The sequence below is a fragment of the Canis lupus genome, chromosome 11 (assembly GCF_011100685.1).
Source record: "Canis lupus familiaris isolate Mischka breed German Shepherd chromosome 11, alternate assembly UU_Cfam_GSD_1.0, whole genome shotgun sequence".
Lineage (NCBI taxonomy): Eukaryota > Metazoa > Chordata > Mammalia > Carnivora > Canidae > Canis > Canis lupus.
The window spans coordinates 21,836,130-21,854,386 of NC_049232.1; the positions used below are offsets into that span (position 1 = coordinate 21,836,130).

Here is an 18,257-nt window from a genome sequence, read left to right on the forward strand (position 1 = left end):
ATCCTGGAGGAGAAAGGGGAAAGGTTGAACATACAGAGTTTGGTGGAACAGAACAAGGCAGGGAGGACAGCAGCCATTTTTCCTGAGACCACAGAGGGCTACCTGCAGCAGGAACTGCCCCACTGCCAGCCAAGCCACCAAGATTGCAGAGCAGGACTCAGCCTGAGCAAGGAGAGAGGTATTATCAGAAAAGCAAGCTGTGCTTCAAAAGCTCAGGCCCTTGTCAGGTTGGCAGCTCTCACTTCTGTTGCTGGGCCAGGCTGCCAATACCCTCATGGATGAGTAGGTGGCCAGGATAAGTGGTTTCTTAAGCCACTACGTACTCCATGAGTGGCTCACTGGTGATCAGTGGTGTTCTCTGGAAAGGACTTCTGTGAGAAACAGGGGGATCTGCTTCCCTTCTCAACTCTGAAAACACACACTCACTGAGTGCAGATCCAGAATAACTAAAAACTCAAACTTTACAGGTTTTGTTTGTTTTTAGCTAATACCTCCAGAAAGATTTCACCTTGAACTCAACACCCTCTTAAAACAGTCAGGAGAGGGGAAAATCAAGGACTCAGTCTCCAGATGAACCATCAAGCAATTACACAGATACCTTCTTAGATTTTCTTACAGGGCACCTGTGTGGCTCAGCAGTTGAGTGTCTGCCTTCAACTCAGGTTGTGATCCCAGGGTCCTGGGATCGAGTCTCGCATCAGGTTCCCCACAGGGAGCCTGCTTTTCCCTCTGCCTATGTCTCTGCCTCTCTCTGTGTGTTACTCATGAATAAATAATAAAATCTTAAAAAAAAAAAAACTTCTTACAGATGGAGGGAAGCCATTGGTCTCTAAGGTGATTCCCTTTTGGCCAACACCAGCCTCCCATCGGTACCAGCTTATCCTCATCCCTCCTCTATGTGTAGTTGAGGTGAAACACATCCTTTGATTCAGGGAATACCTGAATCCCACAGGCCACTCATCCTCCATTCTCTAATCCATCTCTAGTATGAATAAAATAATACTACTGCCTTTTATTAGAAGGAAGATACCATCAACCAAATAACAGTGCTGTGCCATTTTTCACGAGCCAAGTCCATTAAAGAGATGGCAAAGGAACTTTAAAAACCAGGAACAAGAGACCCTGTACCCTACTTTTCCTTTACGACTCAGACACACCTGTCACTTGAACATAGAGTAGTACCTGGATGTGATACTGAACACCTAGATGCAGGTGGGCCCTCTCCCCCACTCCATGCACAGGGCACAAGGGCCTCTTTCTGGGTTGAGTACTCATCTTTCATATCTTGGAGCTATGTCTTTCCAGCCATGAAATTCACACAGATACCACAGAGAGCAACACTGGACCTCCATCTGGGAACCTAGTATCTCGGCGTGGCTTGGGCTCCAGCTCACCAGGAAGTTCCAGGCCACACAAGCATATGCTTCTATGGACCTCAATTTGCAATAATCTTTAGATAAACCTTTACGTGATCCGCAACTGCACTGTGATAGGTCTTCAGACACAACACACCTACACAGGCAAATGCAGAAGGTGCCAGTGGAAGGCTCCTATGGGATTCATTGTTCTTGCTTCTGTGAGTATGGCCTTTCATTCCTTTTATCAATAAAAAAGTATAAATAAAAGCATAAATAAGGAGGTAAAGGGAATTCTAGGTAGTAGCTTTAGCTTTAAAAATAGAATTTCATTTTTCTGTTCTGTGAGATCAGGAAGTCTTGGGGCCACTTCTCTAGGTGCAATTCCCAGAATTCAGCAGATATTCACACAATGAAGAAGAGAGTCCATCCAAGCTCCCCTCCAGCTCAGTATTCCAGGACTGTCTCCTCCTCTTGGTGACACCTGCAGAGCACCAGAGTCTTTGCCATCAGTATACACTGCAGCAAAGCTTTCTTTGAAGTCAGATGTGTACAGAGGGATGGGAGAGCTGTGGTGTCTAAAAAGACCCCAAGTGGACACCCTCTGGTCAAGTGACTGAGAATTCTTTACTGCTATCTATCCCTTCGCAGGAGGGAACACACAAGGTGACTTTTGACACCACAGGGATGGGTCAAATCTTCAGATTTAACACGTGCTATATAGCTGTACAAGAATAAATAAGTAACACTTAAAATGTTCATCATATGGACTAAAAGGGCCCAGTCAGTAGTCCTAGAATTAAGATGTGTGGACAACCCGAAAGGGATCTGAGCTGGCATCCTGGCTACCCTCTCACTTTCCACATAAGCAAACTGAGGCTGGAGAGGACAAGGAATGCAAATCCACAGAGCTAATCTGTGCCAGGCTGGACCTAGAACGCAGAGCCAAAACAAGTTTCTGTGTGCTCTCACCCAGAAATTAGCAGCCTTGGGCAGACCGCACTTCTGAGTTAGAAGGTGTCCACAGTGCTTACAGAACTCTGCTTGGTTCTCCCCAGTGGGTCATCTTTCAAGTCTTGGAAGTGGATAAGAGGACTAATAGGCTTTACTTTGGACTGCAGAGAGGTGGCCATCCCATAAAACAAGTGGATCACTAGCATTTGGGAGAAAGCAGATGTCATCCCCAGCTTGAGTGCCAGAGCTGTGCACTTCTACTCACTTAGTGACCCAACAAACGTACTTCAGAGCCCTCTGCCTCTACCTTCCCCTTCCATCCCCACTGCCTGACCTCACTGTAACACAGATCTTCCCCTTGGGGGCTGCTTCCTCCAAAACATGACAGTATGATGCCATCCTTGGGAGAAAAGGATGAAGGCCCAAATAAACCACTAGCTGCCCCTCTCCTCCATGCCCCCACCAGAATTCTATTCCCCTCTCCACCCTGCAGGGGTCCATTCACAGCTGGATTCTGCATCACAACTCCCTACTAAGCCCAGAAGTGTTGTCAGGGAAGCAGACTGTAAAATTAAAGTGAAGTTAATTTTATTTTCTGAATTTTATGATACTCCTTGCAACACTCCAGCACAGCATGAGGCTGCCAGTCTCCAGGGTCAGCCAGGGGCTCCATCTAGACCAAGTATTAAATAGGTCCAGGTCTCCTGACTCAAGGGAAGACCTAAGGCCAAAAAAGCAAATACACGTCGCCACCCGTCAAGGGAGAGAGAAAGGCAGTATGGACAGATGGCTTCCTGGCCAGAGAGGCATGCTTCCTCTCCTCCCAACACCAGCAGACCTGGGTCTCACTGCAGTCTTCTCAGGTGCTACTTGCTTAGAATACAGGGCCCATGTCATCCTATCCCCTCCATTGCTGGGACCAGTGCCCTCCATCTCTCCAGCGGCTACAGACAAGACAAAGCCCAGGGGACTCGTAGCAAAAACCACAGTGGTAGAAGCAGAAGGACAATGGCCCTGGCTTGGCGGGACCAAAGAGTAGATTCCATTCACATGGGGCAACTTAGAGTCTGTCTGACAACATCATGGCAGCTACTTCTCTCGAAATGGTAAACAAGAGAGATAACCCACGAGTCATAGAGAATAAATCAAGCAGATGATTGGGGCCTGGCAGGTTTGATGCTGCCAACTCCCCGAAAAATGGAAATCAGAGCCCCATTTACAATGCATGGCCTGATGTCCTGATTACAAGGGCGGAAAGTTTCCTACAGAAGTATAGATTATTTAGCAGCAGAGGCATAAAAAAAGTAGATGAGTAAATGCTAAATTAAGAGGAAGAAGAATAATGGTGCTCTGTGAACTCATAAATGTTCATTTTCCTGGGTCATAGAACTTTTCAGAGCCAATTAAAACTCTATTAACTATGATGTCAAAATATGAAAGGGGCATGCAGTGTACCAACTTAGTACAGGGTAGGAGGCTTGCCTCGAGCAGCACAAAGACAAAGACACTGACTTCTCCTGTCCGAGAATAAAAATAAAAACCCTCTAACACCACACCAACTTGGCAAGTGCATCCCCAGAAAAGCCTAGCTGGGCCCTGGGGACAGGAACTGGGCAGGACACCAGCATGGGGGACAGTACGGGGTGGGAGTATGGGAGTGTGGGCTGACCCTCAGGATTTAAATCACTGGCACACAAGCCAGTGAGGAGCCCTGCACACAGAGGGAAGTTTACCTGTGCACTTGTTCACTTCAGAATAGGTGAAAAAGACTCTCAAACCCAGGCTACTTCACTTTGCCGCTCCCCTCCCCTTGCCCAGATGCCTGCCCCATCTAGTGTGCAGCTATTTCCCAGCAGGTCTGCAGCCTGTACATGCCTCTTCTTTTGCTGCTGACAGTCAGCCTCATCATACAGACAAAAGCTAAAAAAAAAAAAAAAAAGCTGGGGTTCATCACCAAATGCAATCTCCTTCTTGGATGTGTGCAGGCTGGGAGGTGGCCAGTGGTATTCTTCTAGGGCTTTTCTGCCCAGTGTCCCCTGAGACCAGGAGGGTCAGCATGACCTGGAGCTGATGAGAAATGCAGAATCTCAGGACCCCACCCTAGATCTATGCATCAGCATTTTAACAGGACCTCCTGACTCTTTGCAAGCCCACTGAAGTTCAAGAGAGGCTGGTACAGGGCAGAGCCCACACTAACTCTGAAGGTGGGAAATGGCTCGTCCAACTCCTCCCGGAACATGGAGTACTTGCCACCATCTTTCACCTAAAATGTTATGGATTTACTCACGTACCTCCAGATGGGAGGTTGTGTTCTCCCAACCTAAGCTGAGAAACTAAAAATCCACATCCTCTGACAGAGAATTATCACTAGAGAGTCATGCCTGAATATTCCAGAACCTGAGTGTCTAGGAATGGGAGCTCCATAGAAAACATCCATAAGTGGGAATCCCTGGGTGGCTCAGTGGCTAAGCACCTGCCTTCAGCCCAGGGCATGATCCTGGAGACCCGGGATCAAATCCCACATCAGGCTCCCTGCGTGGAGCCTGCTTCTCCCTCTGCCTGTGTCTCTGCCTGTGTGTGTGTGTGTGTGTGTGTGTGTGTGTGTGTGTGTGTCTCATGAATAAATAAATAAAATCTTTTAAAAAAAGAAAACAAGGAAACATCCATAAGAGATGCATACTGGTCTGCAGATGAGGTTCAAAAAATGCCAGCCTAGGCCCCATCTGTTCACAGGGAGAAGGAAGGTGGTTTCCCCACACCCACAGACTCAGAGGCGAGAGTAAGGAGAAGTGAATGGTAGAGGCCTCAAAGCCCACCAGATCAGCTACTCTTTCCCAGTCAGCCATCAGAAGAGTGGGGCATGGGTTGGGGTTGGGGAGGAGAGAGACTAGAAAGAGTGCGGTCTTAAATTCAATCAACACTTAAATTCAATGTAAGAACAAGGACACTGATTAAAGCAAAGAAGTATTTTTTAAAAAATTAGTGCCCAGTCTCCACAGCCCCCATCTTCCTCAACACCCGACCAATGCAGAAGGGAGCCAGGGCACTCCGGCTCTCTGCATTAGAGCCCATCCTCAGCCAGAGACAGGAGCGCCCCTGAGTGCAGTCAGCAGCATCAGGACCAACACTTGCAGGAAGGACCAAGGGCCATTCTGTGCTTTCTTAGGCCTACTTCTGGGATTAGGGAGGTGGGCAACCACCCTGATTATTGATACCCTAGATACATGTATCCCTCGAAGGCTTGCCTGTGAGAGTGCATCGAAAACATAGGGTATCTGACCTCAAAGCCTTTCCCTGGTCTGTAAGCACTGAGGCATATGAAGCTAACAATTTTAAAAGGAGCCTCCATATTTATGGTTATTTAGTGCAGGACTAGAAACTGTGGGTCAGAGCAATGTAAAGAAGTTACAACAGAACACATAAGGGGTGCATATGGTGGTGTAATGGCCACCAGCCAACCCCAGAGCCCCACAAATGGGAACACAGACAGCATCCAGGGCCCAAAGGTGGCGGGGGGGGGACCCTCCCACAAATGTCCACCCCTTGGGAGGGGGTGGATCCTTGAGGCTGCCCCCCTCTCACTTTCCTGATCTCCCCAAATATAAAATTCTACCACTACTGATTTTAGTACCAAATTGGTCTTGGCCAGAGTACAGGGGAAAAGGGGCAATTTTAATTATTTTAGAATTTCAGTGAGCTGCAGCTCTCAGAATTCAGAATTTCATTAGTATTCTAGGCCACATTCTGCCACTCAGGTCTTATTAGAGAGGCACTCCACCCAGCTACGTTTCTTTTTCATCACATTTGTAAAATGATAAACTCCTTGAAGCTATTTCAAGTGCAGTCTTTGTACATAAAACAATAATTTAACAAAATTTACATTTGCCATCATTGCTTTAAAAATGCGTGAACACACACATGCACTGGTCATTTAATCCTTATTTACCCTTAGGACAACTCGAGTAATTGGTGTAATAACTTTAAAGGGAAGTCAAATCTTATTAATGCTTTCCGAGTACTTTAAAAATCTCGTCAATGAATGTTGTGTAAAGTAGCTGGAAGAAAACACAGAAACAGTTCACCATCTAGGTCCTGAAAATACATATATTTTTAATTTATTTACGAAGTCTCGACAAACTCGGTTGATTATGATTCTTCCAGAAAGTAAGACTGAGGAAATGGCTAGAGGAGTGTGGTATAGTTTGGACCATCAGTTATGGATATATGAACAGCTACAATTCAAAGAAGAAACTGCCCAGATCCTTTAACATATAAGGACTACCCTGGGACGTCAGTGAGCCTCAAGCCTGGCCTGCCTGCAGGCTGCTCACAGGTCAGCTGGGGGCACCATTCATGTCCTTACTGGACAGGAAGGGCTGCACAGGGAGGGCTGTCATTCATTGAAATGACTGTCTGGTCTCAATTTTGAAAGCACTAGGAGGACTTCACAACTAGTACTAAGTGTTGAGTACCCACTGCTCAGAAAAACAATGAGTCTCTACTTTGCTCTGAAAATTATTAGACATTGTAAGGAAGAGAAATGTAAATAAAACGGGCTTCATCCAATCAGAGAGAGAGACAAACCATGAGAAACTCCTAACTCTGGGAAATGAACAAAGGGTTGCAGAACAGGAGGTGGGCAGGGGGTTGGGGTCACTGGGGGATGAGCACTGAGGAAGGCACTTGATGGGAAGAGCACTGGGTGTTATACTACATGTTGGCAAATCGAACTTCGATAAAAATAAATGAAAAAAAAAGATAGGCTTAATCTGTATGCTCAAATAAAAATATAGTTGTTAAAAACAAGAAGGACTGGTTCAGAACTAGACAGCAAAGGTGACCAAAGTATGCTCAAAGAAGGTTCCAGAGAACCAGTAAGAACAAGAGCTAGGCCATGGAGGAGAGGAGTCAGCCATGTGGAGAGAAGGGACAGTATCCCAGACATGAGGACGGTAGCAAGGAAGGGCACAGAGAGGCCATGCATAAAGAGGGGTCAAAACGAGCAAACAAATCAGGTACATATACATGTTCTCCTCTACTGGAACATTTGCTGAGGCTGTCCGATACCCTAGGCCCACTCATACTATAATCATCTCCTTTCCACATTGATAAAAGCAGACTCCACGAGAGAAATTATTACAGTTTGCAAAAACGCAAGCCACAGCAACAAGCGCTGGATGGATAGGGCAGCCGTTCCTGCATTTGGGAGTCTGTAGAGGCATCGCTTCCTTTTCCCAAAGCAGCACAAGGCTTGGAACTGGGAGACATTTTCATCTCCTGGGCTCTGTCCTAATGGGAGGAGAAAAACCACATCCCCAAAACCAACCATCAAGAAGCCTTACTTCCTCAGAATGAGCTGTAACTGTTTTTTCAGAGTGTTTGGATGTTAACAGCAAAGATAAAGATGCCCTCAGTTGATATTAACTTACCTTCACTTTTACCTCCAGCTAAAATCCCATCTTAATTGGTTTGACTCATTTAATTGAAATAAGCAATTTAAAACAGTGGGCCAATGAGCCCCAATAGTAAGAAGACTAAATAAGCTTATCTGTGTGTTTGCCTGTTTGCTTTGCTATTAAATATTCAACAATATATTTGTAGGGTTTAAGCGATCCTTTTCCCTCTGTGTGGATATGAGCACAATGATTAAGCCATCCCACATGGGAAATGCTGTGCTGGCTAGCAAGTCAGCCTCCAGGCTCTTTCAAAAGAGCATTAAGTTGCATGGACTGCGATGGGAAAGAGAGTGATGCTCTTCAATCATCTGCTTACCACAAAAGAAGCCACACGAACTTCAGCCAACATGTGCATCTGACTACTTCTGAAGCTCCCTTGAGATTAAGGTTTGTAGGTCTGGGATTGCATCATGATTAAGTAATAATGAGGAAAAAATCGTGACTTCTGATCAAATAATGCATTAATCCTACCTTCCCCACACTGTGTGTCATTATTCACTCTCTGGCAATGTTGACTTCTGGAGATAATTTTTCTTCTCTCATATACAGGGCAGGAAACGAGAACAGAGACAAGAGGCAGGCATGCATCAGGGAGGACAATGCAAGCTGAAAGGATCTGAGGAGCTCTTAGATAGGAATGTGCATGCCCCACGTCATCAAGGAAATCCCAGGCAGCTTTAATGGAAGGATGCAGTTGTTGCTTAGGGCTTGGCACACACACATGCATGCATGCACACACACACACACACACACACACACACACACACACACACAGCATTTTCTTCAGAAAAACTGCTCCCCTCATAAGCCCCATATTCCTCCGGCCTACCACCTGAGCAGGGCTAGGGTGCAGCTTATGAATCCTCCCCAGTACTTAAGACCAAGTTCACTAAGCAATTAGCAGTGTATCGAGACTCTCCAGGGAGGTGTTCGAGAATAAGTTTTTCAAGCACTTTAGAAGCATTTATATATACCTAACATGCCATTAATCATTCTTATCTGTTCATTAAGACAGTCTCCCTTAGGACCCTTACTTGCCAATTCTTCCTCAGCCTGGTTCTTTTTATCTGTATACGTGAAAAGGAGTCTCTCTCGCTCTTTTAAAACACATTCTATAATTAAAAGACTTCATTAATTCACATGGGTGTGCTCCACCATTGAGTCTGCATTTTCAGAGTTTTATTAAATATACAAAAAGGCCATTCTCTTGAGGGTCGTTGTGGAAGACAAACCATACAACTGAAGCTTGGTTTTGGAATACATTTTCAGCATTGCAGAGATTTTAGACTATTATTTACAGCATGATATAAATCTCCTGTCCAGATCAACACATGTTGTTTCCTTCTGCCTCTTACCAAAAAGGGGGCACATTTTTAATTCACACTGCAATCTTACTGATATAAAGGTAGAGAAGAAATCAGATATGTTGACACTGAAAAGCGGCACGTTTTAAGGGTCATATCAGGTGTTATGTGACAATACCTCTGCTTGTGCATCACCCACACCCACGTTCAGGCCTCTGCTGGGTCCTGGGTCCATCCATCCCAGCGCAGCTGGAAGGGAGGCCCCAAGCAGTGCAAGACGCAGCCATAAGTGTCCTGGTTTCATTTTGTTGAGTCTGTTGAGAAAATGACAAATGTTCAGAATTAAGAATTGCAAAATATAAGCACATCACAGGGTGGGTAGGTGGGACTTGTACTCCAGAATTAGATAGACCAGAGTTTAAACCCTACCACCAATACTTCTGTTCCCCCAGGGAGAAGTTTCAAGTACTTCCGAGCCTTAGTTTATTCACCTCTAAAATGGAGTTGATGATATGTACTCCATAGGCTTGCTGTGAGGGTTGAAGAAGTGTCAGACACGTAGTAACAGCTCTACAAATGCTAGCTGTTATGTGAAAACCCACCCAACATGCCAGCCACCACTATATTTACAAGAACAAATGAGGGTGAAGAAGCTGTGTCACTTCTGTTCAGTTACCGCATAACCATGCTTCAGTCACTTCAGAGACATTTGGGGCTGGGCACACAATTAGTGTTCAATAAACACTGATGAGGAATTATGTTAAATGTATGGTACCCTGTTTGTGGGTGGTGCCTCAGTTTACAAGACAGTGAGCTTCAAAATTCCATGATAAGGCTCATTAGTTTCCTTTCAAAACTATTCCTTCGTGTAGAGGAATTCAAGCACCCAATGGATAATGGAATTTCAATAACCTTTAAGGTGGTTCCTCAGACTCACATGATATCACATGACAAGTTCTAGAAGACAAGAAATGGGCAATTTAAAGTAATCAAAGAATTACATGGATGAAAAAATGAAGGATCAGCTACAACAGATAATCAACTCCCTATCATGTGCTGGGCATGATGTTAATGGGCCAAGGACAGAGGTTAGGACGTGTGTGCCATAAGCTCTACCTTTTTCTTTTTTTTTCTTTTTTTTTTTTTTAAGGTTTCCACTGTAAACATTCCAATCTTGATTTCAGTAGCTCCCTCTAAGCAATGCAGCCAGGAAGCTAGAACTCATTGTGCAGTATTTACAACTCGTACTCAAGGAAACCGGAGGGGTTATTGATTTCTGTGAGCACTACACAATTTAGTGCTTAATTGCATGTGGTGCACACGGCATCATGATTATGGCTGGGGAGATGAAAACACAGAGCTCCTTAGGAGGCCAGCACCCCATGCAATCTGGCCTTGAACTGGGGTCGAGCAGGTGACCCAGTCAGCAATGATGAGCTACTGAGGGACATTAGAGTCTGAAGGAGGAATCCACTCCTATCCAGCCCCATGGCAACAGCTCTGGAGGATGCCTTGTTTGAACAAGAAGGGTTGGAGGTATCCCACAATTGCTAGTGCTGATGCCAGGGCTACCAAACAAATTCACTCCTATCAACTCCAAGTTTCCTTTGGCTGCCTTTCCAGATATGCTTTATGTCCCTCACTTGAGACTGAAATGCCCACAGGAAGGAGAAGTCAGGCTAAAAATTATGGCATCTAACACTGGCCTATGAAAAGGCAAGGTTATAAGTTACGACTGTCTTTTTAAGAAAATGTGTCTCTTGTCTTACAAACGATCCACAGGCTTCCATTCCTCTATCTGTTTCTTCGTCTTTGACATCTGTTGGCAAAGCTGGAGCGACTGGGGCAGGAGAAGTCCAAGTGGGCAGTAAATATAATGTGAAGGTCAAACTCTCATCACCACTGGCACCTGCTCTGCACTCTGAAGAGGGCTACCTGAGACAGAACCAGAGCAACCCCAGCAGACCTCAAGCTCACACTCCATATCCGGGGCTCTAGCTTCAGGGTGTAAGTCCTTCATAGGAATTGAGGAGTATGGAGGGGGAAAAAAAAATCACATTCAGGACTAAAAGAAAATAAAAAGGCCTTTCCCAACTGCTACCAGTTCTTCTGAAAATAAATAAGGCAACTCCCTACTCTCCATAAATTATTGTTTTCTGAATGCAGCCATGTGCCTGAAACCACAGAGAGCAGTTACTAGATTTTTGGAAAATATATATACCAATCCTGAGGGGTGCCTGGGTGGCTCAGTGGATTAAGTAGTCGACTCCTGGTTTCAGATCAGGTCATGACATCGAGGTTATGAGATTGAGCCCCTTGTTGGGCTCTGCACTCAGCCTGGAGTCTGCCAGAGACTCTCCCTTCTCCCTCAGTCCCTCCCACTCATGTACATGTGCTCTCTCTCTCTAAAATAAATCTTTTAAAAACAATACCAATACTCAAACCAGAACTAGAAAGACACTACTTCCTACTTTATTTTTGGTAATTCTTCCCTACTTATCCACTATCAAACAGCACTCATGGGGCAAGCATATGTACAAAAGGTCTTCTTTTCTCCCTTTTCATGTTTTTGAGCCTGAATAAACCAAAAGCAACAAAATAACCAAAATGTATTCTACTTAACATATAAATGTCAATTTCTGGAGTTATGAAATATTCAAGGCACAAAACCTACTATTTAGTTTTCAATTTGCCTAGTAATCCAAGACCAATTATGTTTGATGTTTTATTATTAATGGACAGCATCAAAATAAAATCCATTCATTTCAATTGTGGCAAACTCAAACTGTTTTAGAGGGTGCACCTAGACCTGTGCTATTAACCCAGTTGTTTTGAGTTGTGCTTCAAGAAATCTGGGCTTCAGCCCTACAGCACCTGGACTTGTCTCCGGTTTGTGATGAGGTTCCCCTGAAGATTTAAAGATGAAGAAACACAATAGCCAGTCTAATTACTGTAATATTTCCAGACAGCTTCTTTGTAACATTTTGCTCAGCTTGGCCACCACCAAATCAGACTTCATTTGCAAGGTGGACACATGTTTGATGTCATTTTATACTCACTATGATTGACAATTCATTTTATCTACAGGAGCAACAGCCTAAAAATTTACAACTCAAGTTTTATGATGGTTTGGTTCATAAAAAAATTAATATTGCGTCTAAATCAATTTTGATGATCTATCTAATAACCAAACAGAGGCCATCTATTTGGTTAGTACTTACATGGCAATTATTACGTGTCAGGCACTATTTTAAACACCTTACAGGTATTAATTCATAATCCTCACTTCTACTCTATGAGGAGGGCATTCATTAGGCCCTTGTCAGAAGACACGGCAGACAGGTCACAGAGAGGGTAAGTACCCTGCCAAAGCCACGTGGCAAATAAATGGCAGAGCTGGGACTCCAAGCCACATAGTAGAACTTGGCATGAAATCTATGCTCTTCACATCCACCCTCTGTGCGTCTCAATACATAGCAATATTTTGTTTCAATCAAAAGTTGTTTTGGGGTGCCTGGATGGCTCAGTGGTTGAGCATCTGCCTTGGGCTCAGGGTGTGATCCTGTGTCTGGGGAACGAGTCTCCCATCAGGCTCCCTGTGAGGAGCCTGCTTCTCCCTCTATGTCTCTGCCTCTGGGTCTCATGAATAAATAATTTTTAAAAAATCTTTTTAAAAAATGGTTGTTTTTAGTAAGGTAGGGAAAACCTAGGTAGAGCAAGATAGGAAATTCTGAGTCTGTGGCAGCTGCCAAGAGCTATACTACTCTACAGGAACAGGAAAAGAATGAGGAAAGAACCAAGCTGATCCTCTCTGCATCCCTCCCCGGAATGGGGCCACTTGGCACACGGTCCTCAGCTCCCATAGCTGCTGTCTTTATTGGACAAGAAGAAATGTAGTTGAAAAGAAAGAAATCATGAGGCAATGCACAGAATGCTGGGGAGCAAGGATGTCTGTCAACTGATAGGGGAGTGCCAGCATGTTGAAGACAGTCACTTTGAGGGAAGTAGATCTGTTGACTCATTACTCCTCACCTTCAAATAGCCCTATCGATCTTCAGACAGAAGAAAATACCAGAATTTCCTCATTAGAGAAATGGGCAGGTACCATCTATAATATCACAAACTCTCTTTTTCAACCTTGAGTTCCTTTTTGAGATCAATTTAGGTTTATAAGCTTCATTCAATCCATGTTAGAGTCCTAAGACTGGCTATAAATCTATCTGAGATTGTTCTCATAAAAGAGCTGGGACTGCCTTTTCTTTCAAACAACTCATAAAGCACAATCACTTGATATTTAAGAGCTGGTTCCTCTGAGGTTTTCTACCCAAGCCTCACTTTCCCCCATGCTCAAGGGAATCATGTGCTAGTGTGGCTGCTGCACAGACAGGACACCAGAAGCCTGGAAGATCAGAGAATTCACCCAATGTGTCATCCAAGTCAGGAGCCAGATCTAGACTGAAACCAGGCATCTGACCCCTACGCAATAATTTTGCTTCTTACATAGTCACGAACACATATACAATGTTTGCATTCTGTTTAGATCAGACTACTTTTGCTTTTCTTAGTGCTGGATAGGCCCTACTAGATCACCTACCTGCTTTGTGTATAAAGCACAGGATTTTCTGGGCTTTTAATTATAAGCCAATATCTACACAATTACTTGCATTTAAAATTATAGAGGTACCATACAAACTTGTATAATGTAACATTTGGGAAACTGACTCACTTTTCCAAGAAAGTTGAAAAATATGACATAAGAAGGCAAATGGTTAAGGAGAAATAGGTATGAATAAGTCCATTCCAAATCTGCCTCGCCACAGAAGACACACCAGCATGCAAGTGGTCTTTATTGAACAGGGTCAGAGGCCAGAGAGAAACACTGACACTAAACTGGCAGTGGTTCTAATACAAACTTCTCTTTTCTCCTCTGAGAGCCAGCCTTGTTTGGAAAGAATGGGAATTCAGACCTTCAGAGCTTTCAGAGACATTATTCATTAGTACTCTTGCAGCAACTCTCCCAGAACATTGGGAATATTACCAAAGTAGACATTATAGATTAGCTACATGGAAATCATTTCTCTTTGTAACCACCAAGATCAGAAATTATGAAGATGCTTTGGTAGAACCAAGCAATACCACCCCAACCTTAAAGAGAACAAACAGTAAAGTGTGTGGCCCTGAATTTCCAACCTTTCCAACTAAGTGTATGCATTAGTCAATTAACTTCAGGTACATAGCATTTTGCACAGATGTCAGTCAACAAATGGAAACCACCTGGAGACCACCAGACTCCTGTAGTCTCCGGTATGTCTACCCAATGTTAAAAGGAAAAAAAAAAAAAAAAAAAGCCATATTGACCCTAACCTAACACCATGAGACTATACATTAATTTCTTCTCAAATGCTCAGGACCCTAGTTTTGACATCCAAGTGTTTTTAAAAAAAAGCAAGGGTTTCAAACTTTCTAAGATAGCCCCTAAAATACCAACCCAGGGAAATCAGGCATGGAAATATATCAGGCTAACCCTGCAGCAAGTCATAATGAAGTTACACTGCATTTCGCATTAATTATCTGCTCTTTATCCTTGGTTAATTCTTCCAACATTTGATAAATTGGATGCCTAAATTAGTCTTGTGCAACGTGTCAATCTACGACACTCCTATATACCATGAAGTTTAACCCACACACCTGTGAGTTCCAGAAACCCTCAGAGTTTCAACATTTGGACTATACTAAAGTACCATGTTCTCTCAACAGGAGTTCTATTTTACTTGAAGTTCCATGCCTTGTGTTAGGCATTAAGAGAAAGAAAATGTAAGGACATATGTGCTCTTGAAATAACTTCCTAATTTCATCAAGTTAGTAAGCACACAATAGACCACACATAAGCAACACAAGAAGGTTGAATTTTCAGAAAAATACCAAGAAAGGTAAAGTAGGAATTAAAAATATAAGAAATTCTGACTAGTCAATGACCTGTTTCTGGACTATAGTATTAAGTCAAACAGAAGATCACAACATGAAGATCACTTGAAAAAGAAAAAAAATCCTGCAACTCTGAGAAGAAAAGGAGAATCCTGAGCTACTGATGATGGTCAAGGGAGAAAAATCCAACCTACCCCTCATGCACCCACTTCCAGGACAGCGCAGAAGGGATAAAAATTCTCCCAAGGCCCATGGGAATAAGTTCCTGTCTCAGAAATAAAAATAGATTTCCTGAAATTAATGAAAATTTAAGGTGGTCAATAATGTCTAAGACAGGAAAAGCCACTGGAACAACTTTAATACAGTCCAGTATACATAAGGCAGGCTATCATCTCGCCTGCCCTTTGGCTCAGTCTCAAGTCTTGGGGGAGGGGGTGTCTGTTCTCCTAGGATAGAAAGAAAACTAACATTCAGCTAAGTGTGTCTGAACAGAAGTGGTGTAGTAACGCTGCAGTGTTTTACAAAACCAAGGAGGGAAGCAGGCATGGGCTCTGTGGGGCATCGGTTCAAGGCTTTGCTCTGAGCTACTGCCTTAGGATTGCTGGGGGCTCTGCTGTCCTAAAAGCGCCATCCTTCACTCCCCTGACCAAATACCACCACCACCCCACCACCCCCACCACCCCCACCACCCCCACCCCCGTTGAGCCCTCCACCTGCCCACCACCCAGATCAGAGCCTGTCCTGGGAGCCAGCAGGAGCAAGCACAGGAGCCCATCCACTCCCGGACTGACAGGACACTGTTAGAAGTCGGGTCTGACTTTCCCCTAAGCCCGGTGATGGAAAAATAACTTTAAACCTTCGAGAAACGTCTGAATTTCTTCCCGATGCCTGACAGATCGCAACACAGGCCCATGCCCGGTGCACGTTTGGTTAAGAGTGTGACGGTGCCACCTCCTAATGGAATTCCGTTGATGTGAGGCCCAGAGAACGTGGACGAACGTCTGCATCTCGGGGACCATCCAGCACAGTTCCCGGTGCACAGGCAGGCAACACATTTAGGAAGGGAACGGATCAAAGCGACGGGCGCTGTTTTTCACTCGGGGGAAGCGACACCTAGAGGAGAGCGGAGGAGGGAGCGACCCGAGCGCGATTCCTCAATGTCGGCGACAGTCCTCCGGAGCCAGGGCGGCTGCAGCGCGCCAGCGGCCCGACCCGCGGTGCGAGGCGCAGCCCGGCGGGGTCCGGCCCCGCGGGGCCCCGCGCGCTCTGCACCTGCCGGAGTCGCCGCCTGCGGCGGGCGTCTGCCCTTGCCAGAGGGGCGGGAGCCCAAGTCCTCAGGTGGCAGGCGGCGGGCGAGCACCCCGGGGCGCCGCTCCGTCCGCTCCAGAGGGCCCCGAAGGCTCGCGCCGCGCTCGGCCGCCCACTCCCGACGGCCGGAGCCCGAGCGCCGCGCTCGGTCCGCGCCGCCCGGGTGCCCCCCAAACTTGAAGCAGGCCTCCTGTGCTGGCGCAGGGGGGCGCAGGGGGGCGCAGGCGGGCGCAGGGGGGCGCAGATCCCCCGCTGCACGCGCTGCCTTAGGACCAAGCTCCCTGCCCGAGCGTCCCCCAAACTGCTCCCTAGCGGCTCCGCAGCGGGAAGCCCAGGTCGCTCCCTCGGAAGGACCCGGGCCGCGGGCTTCGCGGGGGCAGGGCGCGCCCCGGGGCCCCCTCCTCAGCCTCCGCCGAGCCCCCGCGGGCGGACGCGGCGGACCTCGGGGGAGCGACGGCCAGGCGGGGCGCAGCGGGCCCTTCCGGCTGCGGCGGGGACACGCAAGTTTGCCCGCAAAGCCGGCGCGGGGAGGCAGCGAGGACGCCCGCTCCGCACCCCAGCCCGGCCAAGGGCGCGCGGCTCGCCGAGGCCGCCCGGGGGCCCGAGCGGGGAGCGGCGCCTGCGGGGTCCCGGAGCGGTTCCGCTGCGCGCGCCGGCCGGCTCGCCCTGGCACCGGCTGCGGCCCCGGCCACCCCTCCGCGCCCCAGCCCGCCCCCCGAGTCCTGGCCGGGGCCGGGGAGCCCGGGCGCGCCCGAGTCCCGCGGTCCCGAGCCCGCCGCCCGCCAGGCGGGCAAACTTGGCTCTCCCGGCGAGCGCCCGCGCGGGTCCTGCGGGGAGGGGCGGCGCGGGGGGCGCGGGGGGCGCGGGGGGGCGCGGGCGGCGCGGGGGGCGCGGGCGGCGCGGGCGCCCGGACCCCAGCGGCGCGCGGCGGGACCGGCTGGCGGCGGCGGCGGCGGCGGCTCGGCACCCTCCCCGCGCCCGCGTACCTGAGGTGGCCGGGGCCGCGGCGAGACCAGGTAGCCGGCCCACGCGAGCGCCCGTGGCGGCGGCGGCGGCGGCGGCGGTGGCGGCGACCCGGCCGCGCGTCCCTCGGTCGGTCTCCGCGGCTGTCGGCGGGTCCCGGGCGCGCCGGAGGCTGCCTCGGCTCCAGCTCCGCGAGCCGCCGCTGCCGTACCGCCGCCGCCGCGGCTGCCCTATTTCTGCCGCCGGGACCCGAGCCCGTGACGTCACCCTGCCGGCCCCGCCTGCCCAATCGCCGCCACCTGTGCGCGCGGCCCGCCCGCCCGCCCGCCCGCCGCTCACCCCCGCGCGGGGCCCGAGGCAGGTGCGCGGAGCAGCCGGGCGCGCTCGCGGGGCGCGGGGACTCCGGGTGCCCCAGGGCGAGCTCCGGCCCCGCGGGGGAAGGCGGCGCGCTTCCGCAGCTGGCTCTCCTAGGGCTCCGCGGGCGGCCGCCCCCTTCCGCTCCCCTCCCCCCCCCCCCCCTCCCCTCCCGTCCCCTCCCGTCCCCTCCTCGGGCTCCTGCCCGGGCCGAGTTTCCCGCCGGTGCTCTCGAGATGGTCAGCGGCCACAGCTGTGGAGCCCGGCGGGCCCGGACACCTCACCCGCGCCCGTGGCCCTGGACGCCGAGCCTAGGGACACTCCCCCTCGCTGAGAGCCGACAACCTGCCGACAAGCAAAGTTTTTCTCTCTCTCGGCTGGCTCTGCCCGCTACCAGCTGGAGAATCTTACAAAATCCTGTGCATACGAGGGCAGTCCCAGGTGACACTGGCTTAGCCCGGCCAAGCTGCGACGAGAGGGTCCCCTAGCCCCCCTTCCAACGAGACAGTTTCACTGCCCTGACTTCATCCCCAAGCCTGGAGCTCCCAAACCTTTCTGGATCCCTATTCAACATCCAGAACTCCTGGAGACTCCCACCCTGGCTGTCGGTATTGGTGCCCAAATAAATTGTAAACACC

General features: G+C 48.3%; 1 protein-coding gene across 4 annotated transcripts in view; it reads right to left on the bottom strand.

Moving 5' to 3' along the window:
• Window positions 1-17,687, bottom strand: part of FSTL4 (follistatin like 4) — a 393,315-nt gene extending 375,628 nt beyond the window's left edge. Inside the window, exons 1-3 of one of the 4 annotated variants that reach the window (XM_038552153.1) lie at window positions 15,851-16,096; window positions 15,189-15,259; window positions 9,248-9,383 (exon numbers count right to left, since the gene is read on the bottom strand). In XM_038552153.1, the coding sequence (XP_038408081.1) occupies window positions 9,248-9,383; window positions 15,189-15,259; window positions 15,851-15,907 (264 nt within the window). In that variant the 5' untranslated portion in view covers window positions 15,908-16,096. Of the gene's footprint in view, window positions 1-9,247; window positions 9,384-15,188; window positions 15,260-15,850; window positions 16,097-17,288; window positions 17,371-17,604 lie in introns of those variants that run through there. The other 3 variants (XM_038552154.1, XM_038552156.1, XM_038552155.1) reach the window with 3 other exon arrangements.
• Window positions 17,688-18,257: the final 570 nt, after the last annotated feature.